General features: G+C 36.9%; 1 protein-coding gene across 1 annotated transcript; it reads right to left on the minus strand.

The window, feature by feature from the left end:
- Window positions 1-587: 587 nt before the first annotated feature.
- On the minus strand, window positions 588-17,852 carry LOC137258965 (cytochrome c oxidase subunit 4 isoform 1, mitochondrial-like). Its single transcript, XM_067796660.1, has 5 exons — window positions 17,750-17,852; window positions 13,107-13,242; window positions 10,725-10,895; window positions 4,810-4,941; window positions 588-1,318 (listed from the first exon to the last, which is right to left on the minus strand). Exons 2-5 carry the CDS (start codon window positions 13,240-13,242, stop codon window positions 1,185-1,187), a joined length of 573 nt encoding a protein of 190 aa, XP_067652761.1. The 5' UTR covers window positions 17,750-17,852; the 3' UTR covers window positions 588-1,184.
- Between the last annotated feature and the right edge of the window lie 1,056 nt (window positions 17,853-18,908).

Below are 18,908 nucleotides of genomic sequence, written 5' to 3' on the forward strand. Positions count from 1 at the left end.
ATCACTATACATTCCAGATTTTCAACAGGGTACTTGGAAGTTGCTGGGTAAAGGCTGTGAAGGTGTATGCGATGTTCGTACGATAGTTACATGAACAAGGTTCAAGGGACAAACTCCTGTTGGCATATCTCAAGCAGGGTAGGGAGTACTCCTAGAACTGGAAGACTGTGACCTTGTTTCAGATTCAGAAGAAAAGCGACATTCTGAATGCAAACATTCCAGTCTGATCCAGTTTTTCAAACTTAAATGAGTCTACTTTGTAAATACTTTGTTTGTTAAAGTTTAAGACTGAGAAGATAAATCATATTCGCCAGTAGGTTAAATATGTTAGTATGTTGTTGGCACGTAATGTAATATGTAAATACAAGACAAGCGGTCCTTTTAAATGTTGCAATACTCATGAATCACACACGTGACATAAGTTAGTCAAGATATTGTGAACCAGTATCTGAGCAGCATGTGCACCTTGTCTTTGACAGTGTATCTAACATGTTTTCAAGAAACTGAATTAGAATTTATGGTGTTGTGTTGATTCCACATTTTATGTCAGTCATTTTTCAACATCACAAGAAAAACAAACAAGCTGATTCCAAACTGTATATGTTTACCATGCTCAGAGTGCACTTTCAAAGATTTGATACAAACTACACACTGACAATATTCATCACAATTCGTCAAAAATAATAAAAATGTCAGTGTTTCTTCAATGAGTGAGTGAGTGAGTTTAGTTTTACGTCGCACTTAGCAATATTCTAGCTATATGGCAACGGTCTGTAAATAATCGAGTCTGGACCAGACAATCCAGTGATCAACAACATGAGCATCGATCTGCGCAATGGGGAACCGATGACGTGTCAACCAAGTCAGCTAGTCTGACCACCAGATCCCGTTAATCGCCTCTTACGACAAGCATAGTCACCTTTTATGGCAAGCATGGGTTGCTGAAGGCCTATTCTACCCCGGGACCTTCACGGGTCGTTTCTTCAATGACTGCACAAAGAAATATACTGGTAAAGAAAAATAGAAAAATGAAAGTCTCAGAGCCACAACTTTTATTGCTACACGAGTTGTACTGTGTACAATAATCCTGACATTATTCACTGAAGCAAATTTACTGAATGGCACATAACAAACAATATGGAATAGTTTATATAAATCAAGTCATTATTAGCATATCCTAACAGTTATTTAAACTGTCCTTTCTCATAATCATAGCTTGATGAGATGCCTTCAATCCGGCCTTGGCCCTGGGCAAGCATTCTTTCCACTTGTGCTTCTTGCCACTCTCTGGTTATAGTTGAGGGCATTGGAGGATAAACTGAAAGAATATTGTCTTTATTAAATTTGTACTGAAAAGGATACATAGATATAAGAACTACTGAATTATCAATACAGTACCAACAAGTTGGGCTTAATATCACATTCAACTGTCATTCTGTGTAATACAAGCGAGTCATGATCAAAGCATGGGATAAAGCAGAAATACTGTAACGTTTACTGCTTGATTGGCGTAATGTGCCTCATGTCTTATAAGAATTCTGCCAAGTTAATTCAAAAATTCCACAGGGCTTGAAAAATGCACTCATCTGCTTGTATTAACGAGTAAAATTTGTTTCGGGCAAATGAAAAACCTAATTTGCTCCTAAAGGATGAGTACATTTTCTGACCTAACTATTCAAACCAATAAGCTGAAGTTTCAACATTGTCATTCCTATCAGCAGTATTTTCAACTTCTCTAAACTAACCACAAAGTTTTGGTCTTGATCTGCATTTGGTATCCACTTTGAACAGCTGTTGTGCAGCTTTGTTTTTGTAACCTAAAGGCTTTAAATACCATGATTGGCTGCTATAAACATGTTTAAACTGACCAATGAGAAAAATCATCACATTTATTGTCATTAAATTTTCCTCTTTGATCATATGTTTCTATAACTATACATAGGTATTTCCATGATAGATGAAATACTCCTTGTTTAAAAGTATATTAAACTGTAAATTAGATAAACAGACAAGGTGGAAACTTTGATTTAATCTACCATGGTGTAACATGTTTTCATGGTAATAAGGCAAAGGATGATCATGTAAACTGCTGCACATGAGTATTTATCAAAACTCTAATTCCGTAAGTAAATATCATCTCACCTTTCATAAATATTTGTTCATAATGTTCTGTTGTCTGCTGGTTTCCAATGCAGCAAACATCTTGTCTGTCTGCCAGCACAAGCAGCAGAAGTGACATACCATGTTTTCGGGTTACTTGTTAGAGGATGGGACTACCTAGTTTGGAAGCCCAGGTAATGCATTCTTCTCCATTAAAATGAAGAAATATACTTTGTGGCATTTTAATAAAAAGTCAAGCAAACTAGTCATTTTTTTCTTCATTATTTAACTGGGTTTCTTAATTTGGTGAAAATTGTGAAAAATAAACATATTTCCAGGTAAATTATTCAGTCATACGCACATTCAGTGAGGACGCACAGTGAGGACGCAGCAACATCTTAAATGAACCAAGAGGTCACAACTGGGGTACAAATTGTGCAATTAAAAAAAAAACCAATTTAAAGACAACAGTCTACTAGAGTCACGGGATGCTTAAGTTTGACTTTTCACTTCAGCAGACAATGATCCGCTTAACAAGTTGCGAGCTTTATTTCAAACAATATGATCACATTTATGAAGTTTCTGAAAGTACATTACATTCTAGGGTAGAATTTTAGTACTTTGACAGAGATTTAAGTCACAACTTCCATGAAAGCTTGATATGTCAAACATTTTGTGTCCCAGTTGCCACAGCAGCTTCTACACTCAAGATGGTGTTTACTGGTAGCGCTGTCATCTGTACGCAAGAAATGCGCCAAAAACATGGTTTCCCCCAAAACATGGTAAGGCACTGTAATATTTTAACAATTCTGACATTTAGTAAACGCACTTGTCAGGTGTAACTGATATTTTCAACTAGGTAAGTTCACTAATTCATACTTTGTTGTGTTTACAAGTTCCATTACGGTGATTTGTAAACCACTAGTTTTCTCACATATTTCAAACCTTTACTGCGTATAGTCTTGCAAAGCCAAGGGAAGTAACTAGGGCTAGTTTTCATGTTGTAGGTGGCCTTTTGTTATTCAAGCTGAACTGTCACTGATAACGAATTGTCTATGTCGGGTATTAGGAAGTTTCTTGATGGTGGGGGGTGATGCAGAGAGGAAAACGGAGAGTATATGTTTGTGGAACCAAGTTGAAAAACTTGGTCAAAAGGAATATGACCCTGGAAAACGAGAGTGTTCTGTTCAAACAGAATGGCTGACTGAGTTTGACTGGTGGAGTTTGATGAAGATTATATAAATGGTGAACAAATTCAATATTGTCAAAGTCTAAGTTTGTACAGAAGACAATGTTAATTGTAGATTTATTCCAAACAAAAATTTTGAAATAGATTAATTTAAACTTACATTCATTGTGATACATGACCTGTCAGACAAGTACAATTTTAGAAGGACAAGTGGAAAGTTCAAATTACTCGTCCTGTACGGTGAGTGCAGATTCTAAGCTTTTCAAGCCCTGCTGACACAGCCTTGGCTATGGCTGACCCTAACTACTAGCATTAAATTCAAAGTTACTGTGTGGCACAGATTTGATTAAACAACCTTATAGTTATATAAATCTTTTAAAATACACTTAGGCTGTTGTAGTTATTATGACCCTCAAATGTTATTTCTGGAAACAACCTTTAAATGGTTACAAAACCATACTTTTACACTTAACTGGTGTGTTGTAAAACAAATGAATGAGTGAGTGAGTATAGTTTTACACCACACTCAGCAATATTCCAGCTATATGGTGGTGGTTTGTAAATAATCAAGTCTGGACCAGAAAAGTCAGCAAGCCAGAGTATCCAATTAGTTGATCTGCATGAGGGTTCTATCAAGTCAGTGGAGAAATTCATCTTTGATGTAACCATATGCATATATGTAACAAGTAGTGAGTGCTTTAAGTGAGTCTAAACTTTTAATGTGTTGTATATGTTTAAGCTATGTTATGTATTTCACCAAAGCAAAAATGCAACCTCACTTTCAAAATAAGTAATAAGCTTCACAATTAGACCAATGCTTAGCCCCTGGATATATATAATTTTGATAGTGACAAATAACCCCATTTAAATTGAAAAGGAGCCCCAGTACAAACTACTTCAGTTGTTTGATGTTTTCAAAGCTACAGCTTTGCCCATGAGTAAGTTTCATTGTTATTTACCGGATTTTGCAGACAAACTTTGGAATTATGAGTCATGTAAGTATGGATGAAAAACGACTGTACACATACAATGATACTTTTACCCAGGTTTTCTCTACATTAGCTGATACTACCCGAGTGGGTGTTCTGTCTGGAGATAGCACACTACCGAGCAAGCAGGCACATGCGGAACAAGCATGTGTGTATGCGACTAATCTTCCTACAAGGCAGAAGTCAGTCTTATATGAACATTTTGTCATTTTTTATGTGTCAATCTGCATAAAATTGGCATCGTATCCCCAACACCTATTATGGTATATATCATGGAAAGAGTTAAATTACATTTTATAACCTTCCATACATCATATGCATACAAAAAGGTATCCTGAAAGTCACAAAAATATCCACTTTGCAATGACACTGAATGAGGTTCTTCAGATCTATTTGCTATTTAGAAAATTAAATTGTTTAAAATGTTTACCCATGAAACTGTCATACATGATTAAATCCACAAATAAACCCCTTCACTGAAAATGAACAACACTGAATAAGGTCCAACTTAATGTATATAATAATGCTTACCATATTTTTTCATCCACATAACTATCCATGCAGTCGCAGACAGTGCCAAGAGAACTGCTGACAGCACAGACTTCCACTCACCAGTTGGGGCTTTCATTTCAGCATAGGTCTGACAGAAACTTGACCTGTACACTACAATAGCAAAATTGATGATTCATAAACACAGATAACGATGGTATCACCAACCCTTTAAAATGTGTTTATAAAATTATAAAAATTCACCCTCTTCCCATGGCATGCATATAATATTCTTTCAGGAAACACACCCTAGCTCTAATGAATGACCAATCTTTAATTAATGCTCACATTTATGAGGGGAATAAAATTGTGTGAATAAAGAGAATTCACTTTTTATGAACCTATCTCAACTTGAATTTCTTCTTGTGAACAGTAAATGTACAATGGTACCACAGCTCACCTGGCTAGCTATTCTCGAAACGTTCGTAGCATTACGAAGTTCTTGAGCCCATTCTTAACACATTGGCTACGACCAAAGTTAATAAATTCTTAGGGCTACGAACATTTCAAGAATGTGGGCCCTGGTTATGAAGTCAACATGTACATAAAACAAAAAGTTAAGCACCCCCAGTAATTTTCACAATCATCACTATTTTTTATGATTGACATGAATTATCCCAAAGGTAAGCCAGATGTAAGAACACAGTGATATATGAATAACGTCTGGCAATAACACAACAACACAGTAACTAGAATTCAGTGAGATGTGAATGTGAAAACAGCCTTCATACATAAAAAGTTCTTTGAATACAACAGTTGATACATGATGAAGTATGGTCCTCAAGAACTCGAGCTGTCAAAAGAATGCTTATTTTCCATTAATAAATGTCACTGAATGCTTCAAGATATAATTAGTCATGGTAAAGGTCCAGTATTTCATGTAACCACCCTGTGCACAAATAACTGCCTCAAGTACCCTCCTCATATCCCCATCGACATATTCGCTGCATTGGAAACTGGCACCACTCTTGAAGCAAGACATCCTCCAATTGCCACAAATCTGCTACAGAAGGGTCAAGCTGTTGTAATCATCGCTTAATTGTTGATTTGGACCAATATGCTCTATTAGATTGAGGTCGGTGCTCACTGCTGGCCATGGAAGTGTGGTAATGGCACTGTTCTGGATAAACGCTAACAATGTCTAGTACTGTCGTCCATAAACACTTGGTGGCAAGTGTATGGTTGTTAAAATGAGGAAAGACTTGGTTCAGTACTTCCTAGATGTAGCAATCATCATTGATGTTTCCCTGAAAAGTCACAATGTCCATCTTGCAATCACGTGACAGATCCCCCCCCCCCCCCCATACCGTTATCGAGGACCGGCCTAAAGCTACTATTGGCATGATGTGTCTATCTGCAAAAGCGTCAATCCTGTGCCTGTAGACTCTGTTGTGTCAATCAATCAAGAGGAGTAAAAACCTGCTTTCATCTGTCCAATGAACATGTTGTCAAGTCCTTAAATTGCATCTTCTTCGTTGGACACACAAAGCTATACGTAACCTCCGATGACAATCTGTTAACAGAGGACGTCTGATGACCCTGCTCACTCTAAAACCAGCATGTCCCAAACGATTCTTCAGTTCCCATGGAGATTCATTGACCTGTTAACCACAGACATGTTAGTTTGTTGCATCACGCAAACAGATGCCGGCGCACATGTCGTAATCGGTCTGTCTTCATGCTGTGAGGTAAGTGGTGGTCTTCCAGACGTAAAGCCAATCTTTGAATTCATCTGTCTGCCTGTACTTTCCTACCAGCCGACTGATGCAAGTGTAGTGGATATTCAGCTGACTTTCAGTTGCATAAAGGCATTCCCAGGGGTTTAAAAATATGTTGGAAAGATACTTGCCACAGGGCAAGTGACTGCAAGAAAGTAACTTGTCCTGACTAATTTCCACTTGCCCTGATTTTATGACACACTGCTTGATGTTAATGTTTACTGGACTATTTATCGCAGAGTGATAATTCCACTCTCTGCTAGCTCTACTTTAATAGCTTCATTGTGAATCCAGAATTATTTGCAGTTTGAAACCATAAGTGGAAACAATCTAGTAGTCCATGGACAAATAAGATACCATTATTTGATTGCCTGAAATGAAAACAGAGTTGTCCAGGGTGTTGCGCAATGGGGGTTTTGAGCCCCTGATTCAAGTTGAATGCTTTCTGACAATCTGCCATCTTTGAGCGTTAATTGATGCGGTAGTGGTCTCTTAAATAAAGATATTTCTGGTAAAAATCTGTGACATCATGGTATCTATTGGGCAATTTGTAAGATCCTCCCCATAACCCCATTTTTCTATCCCAGGAGGAGGACAGGCAGTAAGGAGCCCCTGATTCATGAAAACCTTGTACGTCCTGTGTGAATTTCCTTAGACAGAATGACAAAAAATTTGAAAGCACCCACCGGTATGCTAACATGATCTGTTCTAGTGAACAAATGACAAGGTATTGGCTCTAATTTTGTGTGGACTTAAGATCCATGAGCTAGTGGCTGGTTCTTTGCAAAGGTCAGTTTTATAGTTTTCTCGGAAATATATTTCTCTGATTGTCCTTGACAAGAGACAGTGGTGACCACTAAGAAATATGACAATCAAATGCTTCAACCACTCAGCTATGGCACCAACTCCTGAAGAAAGGTAGAATGGCCAAAATGGTCTGATAAAAAATGAGAGAAAGCAATGCCTCATTAACATTTTAGACTTGAAGGATGACTCAGCTAAGTTGCACCTAACTCTGCTGCTGAAGATATACAATCTGGATCCTATGAAATGTTTGTAAAATGCACCACATATAAATAGCTGTATCCTGGAATGTAGGGCTTGCATTACTTTAGTCCACACGGCCCTTGCACTGTGTGTCCATACTGGAATATCTCACACACTGTAATCAATGATACAGTTTTCCTTGGTGTGATGTCCGTCAACAAAATCAACTGTTCTATTCACCATGACTACCGTAGTTTATGCACTACTACCCCCACCTGAATATTAACCACACCCCAGTTTTGGAGTTAATCTCCACTACACAGTCCACACATAACCTGCCCCTTACTGCCCCAACCTCTTGTGCGATTCAGTGTATACCTAAAACCTGAAACATATTTCAATAGCCATGATCTAGCGTACCTTTAACATTTTTTCCCTATTTTTTGTGACCAGATTTGGGAGTTGCCTTCAAGAAGTTTTCAAATTTGACATCCTTCTTCGTTTTATCTTTTTTCCACATTATTTGTAGTAATTGTCACAATTAAGTGTTGTTTATCGATTGAATATCATGTGGCTGTGTCACATTGCAATTTTAGGAGACCGCATTGAATGGAAAAATATAAATTCATTTTTGAAATAACTTCAATTATCTTTCAGGATAAATCATAAATGTTTCTTTTTTTCTGAATAACAGAGGTACTGTTCTAACCTCTAACTGAGACTACTCTCATACCCAGAGTTCCATGCTCCCAGCCAGCATAGTAACACATGGCCATTGTGAGTGAGTGAGTGAGTTTAGTTTTACGGCGCACTTAGCAATATTCCAGCTATATGGTGGCGGTCTGTAAATAATCGAGTCTGGACCAGACAATCCAGTGATCAACAACATGAGCATCGATCTGCGCAATTGGGAACCGATGACATGCGTCAACCAAGTCAGCGAGCCTGACCACCCGATCCCGTTAGTCGCCTCTTACGACAAGCTGAGTCGCCTTTTATGGCAAGCATGGGTTGCTGAAGGCCTATTCTACCCCGGGACCTTCACGGGTCTGGCCATTGTGATGATTCATCACATAATACACAGTCCATTTAATATAATGTACATATTTCTTAACTTTTACGTATTTTTGACGAGTCTACACATCTAATTGAATATTGATGCTAAAATTGTTTAGTTTCACTGAGAAAATATCCTAAAACGTGTAACACTATTTGCTTCACAATCCTTTGTTTACATGGGTTGTACCAGTAGAGCTTTTTGTGGTGTCATCAAAGCCTTATGGAGAGTGATGCAGAAATATGAAGTTTGAAATATGAGGTTAGAGGTTAGAGGTTAGAACAATACATCTGTTATTCAGACAAAAGAAACATTTATGATTTATCCTGAAATATGAATATGTATGAATATACCACACCCACACAAATCAAGCAAGTGGAAGCACTTCAAATTCCAATCGCAATAGCAATGTACTCATACAGTTCGAAATAGCATAAAATATATAATAAAGAAATAAATAACAAGCAGAAACTCAAAAGGTAGAATAATTTATATTGACAAATGATTATTTTGATTAAATATCTTTTCAGCCATAATAGGAGTGGGGTTTTTGGGATTACACTTTCTTATTAAAGTACAAATTCCAGAACTTTTTAGTCGAGTGTGTGGATTGTGTGGGTTTTTGCGCCTGGGATAATTGTTGTTCCTAATGTAAACCTTTGACTGAGGAAGCTTTCACTGAACATAAGGCAACTGAGTCCCGCCAGCGTGCAGACAAACTATCGAAAGACTTCAGGAGAACACTGCCCATCTTCTTTAAAATATTTAAAAGTAGATGGTCTAAGAAAGTTGCAAAAAGGAGATCCCACACGCCATCATTCGAACATAGGGATGAGATCCAATCATGTTGCATGTAGCAGGTTTATTCTTTTGTTGTTAAAGTGGGGACACCCTTGCTGTCAAATCTTTTCTCATTTTGCGAAAATGCAAAAAGCTTGTCATGATGATACAGAGAACACAACCAACTGCGACAATGATAACCAAAAAGAGTCTGAGAAGAAATGGCTGGACAATGTATCATGTGTTTTTCAAAATAAATGGTCGCAGCTTTACCCATGTGTATCGTTCAATAAGACGGCAAATCGTATGCGATGTACAGTGTAAACAATGCGTTTACAGGGAATGGCACAGACAATTATTTGACCATTACAATAATAAACATGCCAAATCTAAAGATCACATATCATCAATCAAAGATTTTTGTTGATGCTTAACAATGAAAACTGACAATCATTTTCTTACGATCAGGTAATGTCAGTTCTTAATCCTCAAAATCAACTAAACACTGAACACCTGTTAAACGTAATGGCTTCCTCAACAGTCATACAAATATATTGTCCTCAACCTTCGTGATTTACATTTTTCCTTTGTCTTGTGATGTTTAAATAGGGCAGATCAGTCACTCAGCCACAGCCTGGTTAAATGCCCACATTATCCTTCATTCCTAAATGGTCTTGGCATGCCCCATTTGTCTACCACTCTGACCATGAAATTCAAGTTTGTTCTGGAGAAATCACTATCAGCATATCTGAAACCTTTTGGAGATTTGGTGAAAGGTCTATCAGAATGAATGTCAGCATATATGAATGTCAAGCAGCAAAATATTAAGTACATCTGAGGAAGATCTGAATAGGACACTGAGTCTGTCACAGAGGTATGGACGCTAAGGCGTGAATGAGTTTAGTTTTTCGCTACATTCAACAATATTCCAGCTATATGCCAGCAGTCTGTAAAGATACTCTACGTTTAACACAAAGTTTCCTCTTCCTAAAGGAAGATGTTTCTTTCTTTCCCATATTCTTGTTTGGAAAAATTCTAGTTCACAAATAAGTGTCTGCACTGATCAGTAACAATGAGGAGAATAATCACTACAGAATGGTGATGTGTCTAGGCAGTGGAGTGTGACGCATGCATCTTGTGAGAGACAGCAGATTGAGATGTCTAAGGAGGACCACATGGAGGTCAGTGCTTGGACCAGAGGCCGAGATAAGTTCACAAGTTTTTTGGCTTCCACTCATTCATTAAATTAAAGATAGAGAATACAATACGTGAGATAGCATAGGTTTTAAACTTTTCTTTTTTAATCAAAAGACTCACTTTGCAAAATGATCAAAGTTCACATTTATTATACTCACAGGCCTTCTTTTCCTCCAAGGTAAGTTTACTCCAGTCTCCCTTTTCTTTTTCACGAAGACTCATAACATCAGCTGAGTTCTCTTTGAATCGAATGGCTGGGCAAGGAAACTCTGGCCTGTCAACATAACTTGCACACCCGTTGAATCCCCAACCAACTATATCCCGGTTTCCTGAAACCAAGAATATGACTGGATATGGTTCTTAGCACACAAGCAATGCTTTCTATATCTTATGTACAGAGTGTTCGAAAACAACTTTTATTATAAAGTAGCAAGTACTTGCTACCTGGTTTAAAATTCCTTACCATGTAACAGCATTCTTCTGTATTACGTCCAATAATCAATATTATAAGCCATGATTTAACAGCAAAGAAAAACATGATAATTGAAAATTTTAGTCATGAACAATGACGATGTCCATTATTAAACATCAGAAGCAGTAGTGCTGTACTTATGCGTAAGCGACCAATAAAAGCTCTGAAACACCCGTATTGGTAGAATACAACGGAAAGTGCACAAGTGGAAATCTATGCTAATTGATGACCATATACAAGGTGTTGCTACAACTTCTATTGCATATGATGCGACGTTTCTGTATGGATTCTTATACTGTTGTCACTCTTGCTTGATAATGGTATATGAATCCATATCAAAATATTGCATTATATACAATAAAAGAAGTTGTTCATTAAAAAATCTTACTTATTACTTTCCATACTTCTGAAATGCTGGGGCGGTGGGGTAGCCTAGTGGTTAAAGCGTTCGCTCGTCACGCCGAAGACCCGGGTTCGATTCCCCACATGGGTACAATGTGTGAGGCCCATTTTCTGGTGTCCCCCGCCGTGATATTGCTGGAATATTGCTAAAAACGGCGTAAAACCAAACTCACTCACTCACTCTGAAATGCCAATCAAACAGATCATCTCTGTATAAACACACCCTCAGCAAATCGGTAAATGAAATAGCCCCTGAAAAGTCTTTGTTACACTTGTCACTGATTTCAGTCTCCTGGGTGCTTTATTCAGGAAAGTAAACCCAAGTACAAAACACTGCACTGCGATTTATAAGCTTATAATTCAAAACATATCAGCCTATGAATACTTTTGTAATGTACTGCTGTACCTTTCGGCAATGACACTACATAGGTCAGTTCTCAAAGCCAAATAAAAAACAAGTAGTGTCAGCATTCCATGAAGGCATCAAACTACTTTTCATGAATATTACAACTTTTTACTCTTTGAAATCAAATATATGAATTAATATTCACAACAAATGTGCAATTATTTACTTTAAGCTGCTATTTCCACTTTAAACTTCCTACTGCAGACAAATTTGACATGACAAAATTTATTATTAATCATTAAGAAATATCCTCCTGCCTATGGTTAGTACACAGCCTAACTATTACTATTAGGATATGTCCCACCCTGAGCCAGTGAACCTGTAACCTTTTTCATGTACAGAGTCATGCAAAAAGTATTCGGACACTAATCTTGACGTACTTTCCATAAACTTACACGTTGTTTCAGTGTAGCATAAATAATTTTCATGGAGTGACTTTAGGATGGATCTTTGTAACATTTGACAGGCAAATTTGAAATCATTTCTGCTCTGTGCACAAAGTTTCAGTTCAGTTTTTTACCACTAATTAACTAATGACATCACCTTTATCAACTTGTGAACGGTTCCAGAATAAACCTTCACATAGACCGCCATGTTAAGGAGTTCATGGTACAGTTTATATGTTGATTAAATTGATGCAGCAAATTGAGCAGAAATTATGTGATTGTAAGATGGTTCCTCATTAATTTAAATTGAATCTAACAGAAAATAAATTCATGAAAATTAATTAAGCTACACTAAAATATCATGTTAGTCTATGGAAATTACATCAAGTTTTGGCAAGACTCTGTACATGAAAAAGTTACAGTTTCATTGGCTAGTCAAGCTTGGGCTATTTCATAATAGTAATAGTCTGTACTTGTTCCAGATGACAAAAATCAAGAAAAGGTTTTCCCATCAATCTAACTAAAAGACATAATAACAAAAATTCATAAACATATCAAGTCAAAGGTGTTACATTTCTAATATTGGAGTCATCATCATTCATAATACTAATATGATCTTAAAAAAAATAAAAGCCACTAACTTGTACTGCTAGCTCACCCATCTGCCCAGCCTAAGTAGATGGCATGGTCAGGCTGTTTATCCCACTGATGGTTTGAGTTTCACTATCTAAAATAATTACAACCAAATAAAACTTGATCAACTTGCAGTTGTAACCTATCCACTTGGTATTTGTCAGGTCAAGAATTTTTCACAGTGAAAACGTCAACATATGGAAATTAACAATACCACACTTGGCACAAAAGTTCCACTTACCAACTTTTGGATGAATTTTATCTTTCAGAGCTTGATCTAATGCAACATCCTGTCTTCTTACAGCTGTTGAGGAGACTGATCTCTGGTAGGGCACTCTGGCACTTCGTACCACGGTTCTCAAAAGCTGAGCACTCATCTGTAAAAATATATGTCATTAGACTGCCTAGCTACTTTCATATACCTTTGTCAGTCAAGAGAAGAAGCCTTGTAAGAGACGTAAAGTTTATTATGAGCTTCAAGCTTAGTCTCAGATAATATATAATACTGATGAACACAAATGTGATTGACAAAAGACCCCCAGTTATAATTAGACAGGGAAAAACTTGTCATTAGGAACTAATTTCTATTTTTGAAACGAATGACAGTATTTTCTGTCCTGTATATCCCAACTACAAGAGTCTACACTGCCATGTAAAATATTTGCAGAAAATAAAACAACTTCCTAACCCATAAAAATCTCATTAACACTGTACATGTACAATCACAGCTTCAAAATAAGAAAATGTTATTTTGTGTAAAATTGAGATTGGTTAACTCATGCCAAAGATAACCAATAGTAAATAACAAAATATGATGGAAATAATATACTTGGTGTAATATCATCAGGCCTTTGAAATGTCATTATTACAATCTTCACCGTAAGTTACAATCAGCTACAAATGGCAAATTCTTTATACAAACTGTTAAACGCAATGTCAACGTTTATCTTGATGTATCTGTATACTGTATCTTATTCTGAATGTACATTAATTTTGTAACTCACTGAGTGTAATAAAGAAAACGACAAAAAGGTCAGCCAGTTTCTTGACCAATAACAATTTGCATACAGAGTAAGGCACTGGGTAGATGAGGGAAGTCGCTCAGTTAAAAATGCCTACAACCATTTAGAAAATTATGGTACTTAAGTGAGAATGTTTGTTGATTTTTCATCTGTCTTTAATAATATTCAACATTGTATGTTTAGTGATTAACTTTTCAAAATGAATGTTAATTCTAACATCATCGAATGGATTAATTTTTTTCTAGATAACAGAAAACAATTTGCACAGATGACTAATGTAAAATCATTGTCAACAAAGTAACTGGCACTCAACAAGGTTGCGTTGTTTCACCAATTTTGTTCATATTGTGCAACAATGCTTGTGTATTAAACACAGAAACATGTTTTACAGTCAAATTCGCAGACAAAGCTGTATTCATTGGTAGGCCTTTTTGGTGAATAAGAACTTAGTTACTTACCTGAAATTTCAAAATATGTAGAATGGTGTATATCAAACTACTTACTTCTGAATGTGCAAAAAAACGAAGAAATCATCATACATTTTAGAAAAGACACCATACCAATAAATGCCATAAATACTGCAGATAATGAAATTGAAAGAGTAACTGAATAAAAATATTTGAGTACTGTCTTTAATTTGAATCAACCAAACTATTAAGGTTATAATTTACAAAATCTTTATTCAAAGTGTCATAACCCTTAATTTCTCGAGTTGGTTTGGGAACCTATCTGTCCAGAATAAAAACTAACTCTCAAAAATCATACACGCTGCATCTAAAATTAATGGGCTTCCTATCAAAAGCATCAGCACCTAATTTTACAAAGGGCAAACAAAATTTAAGGTGATCCTACTCACATACTCTTTCTGGAACATTCACCATTGCCTACTGGATGCAGGCTGCATATGCCGCCTTATAGAACAAACTTTCAAACATGATGTGGCTACCCACTGCAGCCGCATGCAGACCACAATGTCACAGAAGAACTGTGACGTCAAAGCATTGTTCATGACGTCACATTACCATGACAAAGTGATATTTTGCCCTTGGGCATCGTATGAAAAATATGAACCCTGATATGTTCGTCCTCATACGTAATAATAATGAATCATCTAACTTAAAACACAAATTGGAGAGATGCCAACCTCAAAGTGTTGCAAATAGTGGTTTCAACATTCAAAATTAGTAGTTTCACCACAAAATTAGAAGGCAACTAAATAAACAAAATCATGATGGATTCTGAGAAAAAATGATTGATATTAGTATTGCAGCCAAATTATTTCCGCCAGAACTAAATGTGTTAAATCACAAAGAGGCATTTTAGAAGTTGCTGAGCTAAAGGTGAAGGAACAAATTTTTATGGATAATCAACTTCTTTATTTTCACAATGGTGACGTTTCAGTATGGATTCTTATACCATGTTCAAGCATATGGGAGGACAAGGTGTAACAGTTTATACCATCAAACGCGATTTACAGCAAGGAAGATGTAATCTCTGTGTTGCATGCAGCCTGAAAACGCTTATGGGCAGAAATTGTTTTGAGGATACCAACAGAACTTCATTGATACATAAGGAATACATACAGGCATTTGCTGTGTACTTGGGTAAATAGGTGTAATCAGTTCTTTTTGCGTAGGACAATTTTCAGATTTCTCTACCAATGGCAAAGTCGTTGTTTCGAATTTACGAATTCAAATAAATCAACTGTGTGTTTTAATTATCATAGATAATAAACCAGGGTAGCTACCAAAATTTACATACGAATTTTGGTATGAAAGCTGGGCCAACCCTCAGAACTATCTAAATATAAAGCTTTGCAATCTTTCGGACTTATATGAAACAAATGCCTTGTTTCGTGCCTGTAAACATCAGAAATAGGATCAAATTGGATCAGTCACCATACCATCCAGGCATCAAAAAAAACCTACACTGCTGGGATATTTTGTTACAATCAGACAAGGGATACCATGGATATTTTTAAATAATGGCATATGATGGGATCCGGCCTCCTGACTCTTTAGGGTGAAGAAATTCTGCTAATGTAGATAGGAGCTCAGTCCCTGAGTCTGTCACGGTCGAGGGAGCGGGTGCTGGCCAATTTGCTGCTTGGTTTCGTAATTAGACCGTTGGCAACATAATTCGGTCCGCATCAGTGTCCCTTTATATGAAGTTGTAAGCCCGCCATGTAACTAGCAAGCAGGCCGAGCAGACACTAGTTCATACAGATAACAGAGGCAACACTAAATGGTTCAGTCCTATATATATTATATCAGTCCCTCCTTGATTCCACGATTCCGCAGTTACAGAAAAAATCGCGGAATTTACCTTTCCATGCAGAAAAACGTCTGGTCCGCGGAAAATGCATTTTCTTGCAGAATCCGTGCAGAATTTGCTACTTTTCTATCATGGAATTTGCTTATTTTAAAAATTGAGTGAAAACTGACTGACAGACGAAATGAAATATAGAGTTAATGTCAAAAGTAGGATCGGATAGACATAAAACGAACTGACATATTTACTGTGACAACATTTTCAAAATAATCATTATTAAAGATGCTTTATTAACAAATTAAGTTTAAGGGATCTTTCAAATAATATTATATGGATTTGACACTGCAATCATGTTCTCAAAATCGATGATTCTGAAAATTGAAATTATTTCAGATTTAGTTTAAATATAAAATTGTAACTTGCATGAAACCGACGTTGTTCGTCTGCATCAAAGTTACGAATTCTCCAACACAGAAAAAGGTGTGGGTGTTTTGTCATCAAACTTACTCACGATGTGATGCGTACTGTCGACTTAACTTTATATCTGTGTTTTAGAATTAAACTATAAAGGTCTGTATAATGTTTTTGTTTTTTTTGCTAAATGTTTTGACCACAGAATGTTTTGCAGCATATTGAAATGTAGGGGGCAGAATTTGCTTAAATTTGCCACGGAATCCAGGAGGGACTGACTTATTTTGGGGGCCCTTGGTTATATTTTTCAGTCATCTAGTAATTGTTGTGGTAGGCTTTGTGAATAATTCTAGTCTGAATTACTCACCAAATAACATTTTTCACCAAGATCACATATGTCCAAAAATTTCTAACTTCTAATGTAAAAATTGAAGGTTTCACTTTTCACATATTAGTATCAAAACAAGTCGTCTGCATATCTCGTGTATTATAGCCAATAATAACATGATAGATAGGCTTTATTGCTCATATAAAAGGATACGCCTGTTTCTTCCTGATTTCCCGTATGTAGCCATTATTCTGTTACACCGTCGAAAATAGGAGAAACCAGGGTATTATCTGGGATGGGGGTATGGGTGGAACTTTTACCCAAATATCATAGTCACCATATTACTGTACCGTGAACAACGTTTGAAGTTATACTTACTACACATTACGCACATTTTACAAAATAAATCATACGAGGCGAGTAGCTGTGAAATAACAGTTATCGCACAAGACAGATACTGATATGTGTGGGAGTACGTGACAAATCCAGGCTTTACGAATTTATGTTACACTTGTTAATACCAAGTTGTAATGATTCAAGTGGGTGGAAAACACATTACACAAGACCACTGAGTATTTGTCGATGTCGAGGTACTGAAAACATTACAAACCACGAACGTGTGTTTAACATCAAGGTGACGTATCATCAAGAACGCACATGCATGCAATGAATGACCTTGTCTCGTAAGGGCGGACGTTGAAAACAATCCTAGATATCCAATAGTAAGGCAACGTTTTAGAACTATCCTCGAATATCTGCGCTGTTTATTATATCTAAATTGTATTGAGTCATTCAAATAATCTGAAATAGAAGTCGGTTGGTCTCACATTCTACATTTGTATTATGTCTGACCTTTCGCACTGCTCCCGTCGGTGGCTGAGGAAGTCTCAACGAGAATCAACGAGGTTTCCTCGGTATTAAACCTGCCTTCCAGCTAACACTGCGCAAAGTCAGTGAGCGCAAGCAAGGAGCAGGATACGAGTAAAACCCGAAAATATGAATGAAGCGCACAGTTTACATCTCACGTTCATACCTGCACGTTCTATACTAACACACATTGAAAAAGCATCACTGATTTTAGCGCAGAAGAAAAACGAAAGAAGACACAGCTATGTGTCAGGTGTAATTGTTCCTAACTGACAGGTGAATTTTCAACGGTCTGATATAAGAGAATACTCAGACAGAAAACGTGCAACACTGCAGGCCAGGTTTATACAGTGCATTAGTACACAGGGTCCCGAAAGGATGCACCTGTAGGGGTACAGGGGTATGTTGAGAAGGGTTCAGACCTCGTGGAATAAGCAGGCTAGTTCATCACATTGACTCTGTCATGCTGCTCGTCACTCTTGAAGCATAAGGACGTGCATTATCATGATGAAAGATCAACTAGTATTAGCGTTGATGGTGACATCATAAGAATGGAACGACTTTAGGCCTTTTAAATTCATCCACACAATGTGTTATGAGATTGCGTTGGATTGCAGGTAAGTCATTCCTGATATGTAAGCTAATTATTCCTAAACCAGGACACAATCACGTGATCCTTTGCACAACCTCTGGGAAGTTACCAGTATACAAACTCACTAACAGATCAGTCCCCGAAAGGACAAAATATGAATCATTAGATGGTAGGATTGCGTTAGAATCCAGAGGTACTCTTATTTTCCATTTTATGAGAAATAGCGGCTTACACGAGCTTTCAATGATCTTTCGAAAAGTCCAGCCACTGATTTCTCACTTTCTGTCTTCCGTTTCTTGCGATAGATATGGATCTCTCGTTACTATGGGATGTCTGGAAAAGCCAACATGGTTTCTAACATGGAGCTTATATAGAGGCTGTTGTTGAGTATCCATGTTTCTGGTAACCGTGATAGGACATCACCTTTGACTTGTTTCAGGATCAGTCGAAATAACTCAAATACAGTGATGCTATTCCTTATGCATCATGGGTTTAAGCAAAGTCATTTTATTTAATACATAAATGATAACAGCAAGCGCTGTTAGCTTTATA

Source organism: Haliotis asinina, chromosome 12 (genome assembly GCF_037392515.1).
Source record: "Haliotis asinina isolate JCU_RB_2024 chromosome 12, JCU_Hal_asi_v2, whole genome shotgun sequence".
Lineage (NCBI taxonomy): Eukaryota > Metazoa > Mollusca > Gastropoda > Lepetellida > Haliotidae > Haliotis > Haliotis asinina.

Bases quoted from the DNA above. Each gene is read 5' to 3' on its own strand.
- LOC137258965 (XM_067796660.1), bottom strand. From the start codon at position 13,242: ATGAGTGCTCAGCTTTTGAGAACCGTGGTACGAAGTGCCAGAGTGCCC. The intron at 10,896-13,106 runs GTAAGTGGAACT...TCTTGGTTTCAG, and splicing joins TAAAATTCATCCAAAAGTTG to GAAACCGGGATATAGTTGGT. The intron at 1,319-4,809 runs GTAAGCATTATT...ATATTCTTTCAG, and splicing joins TATGTGGATGAAAAAATATG to TTTATCCTCCAATGCCCTCA.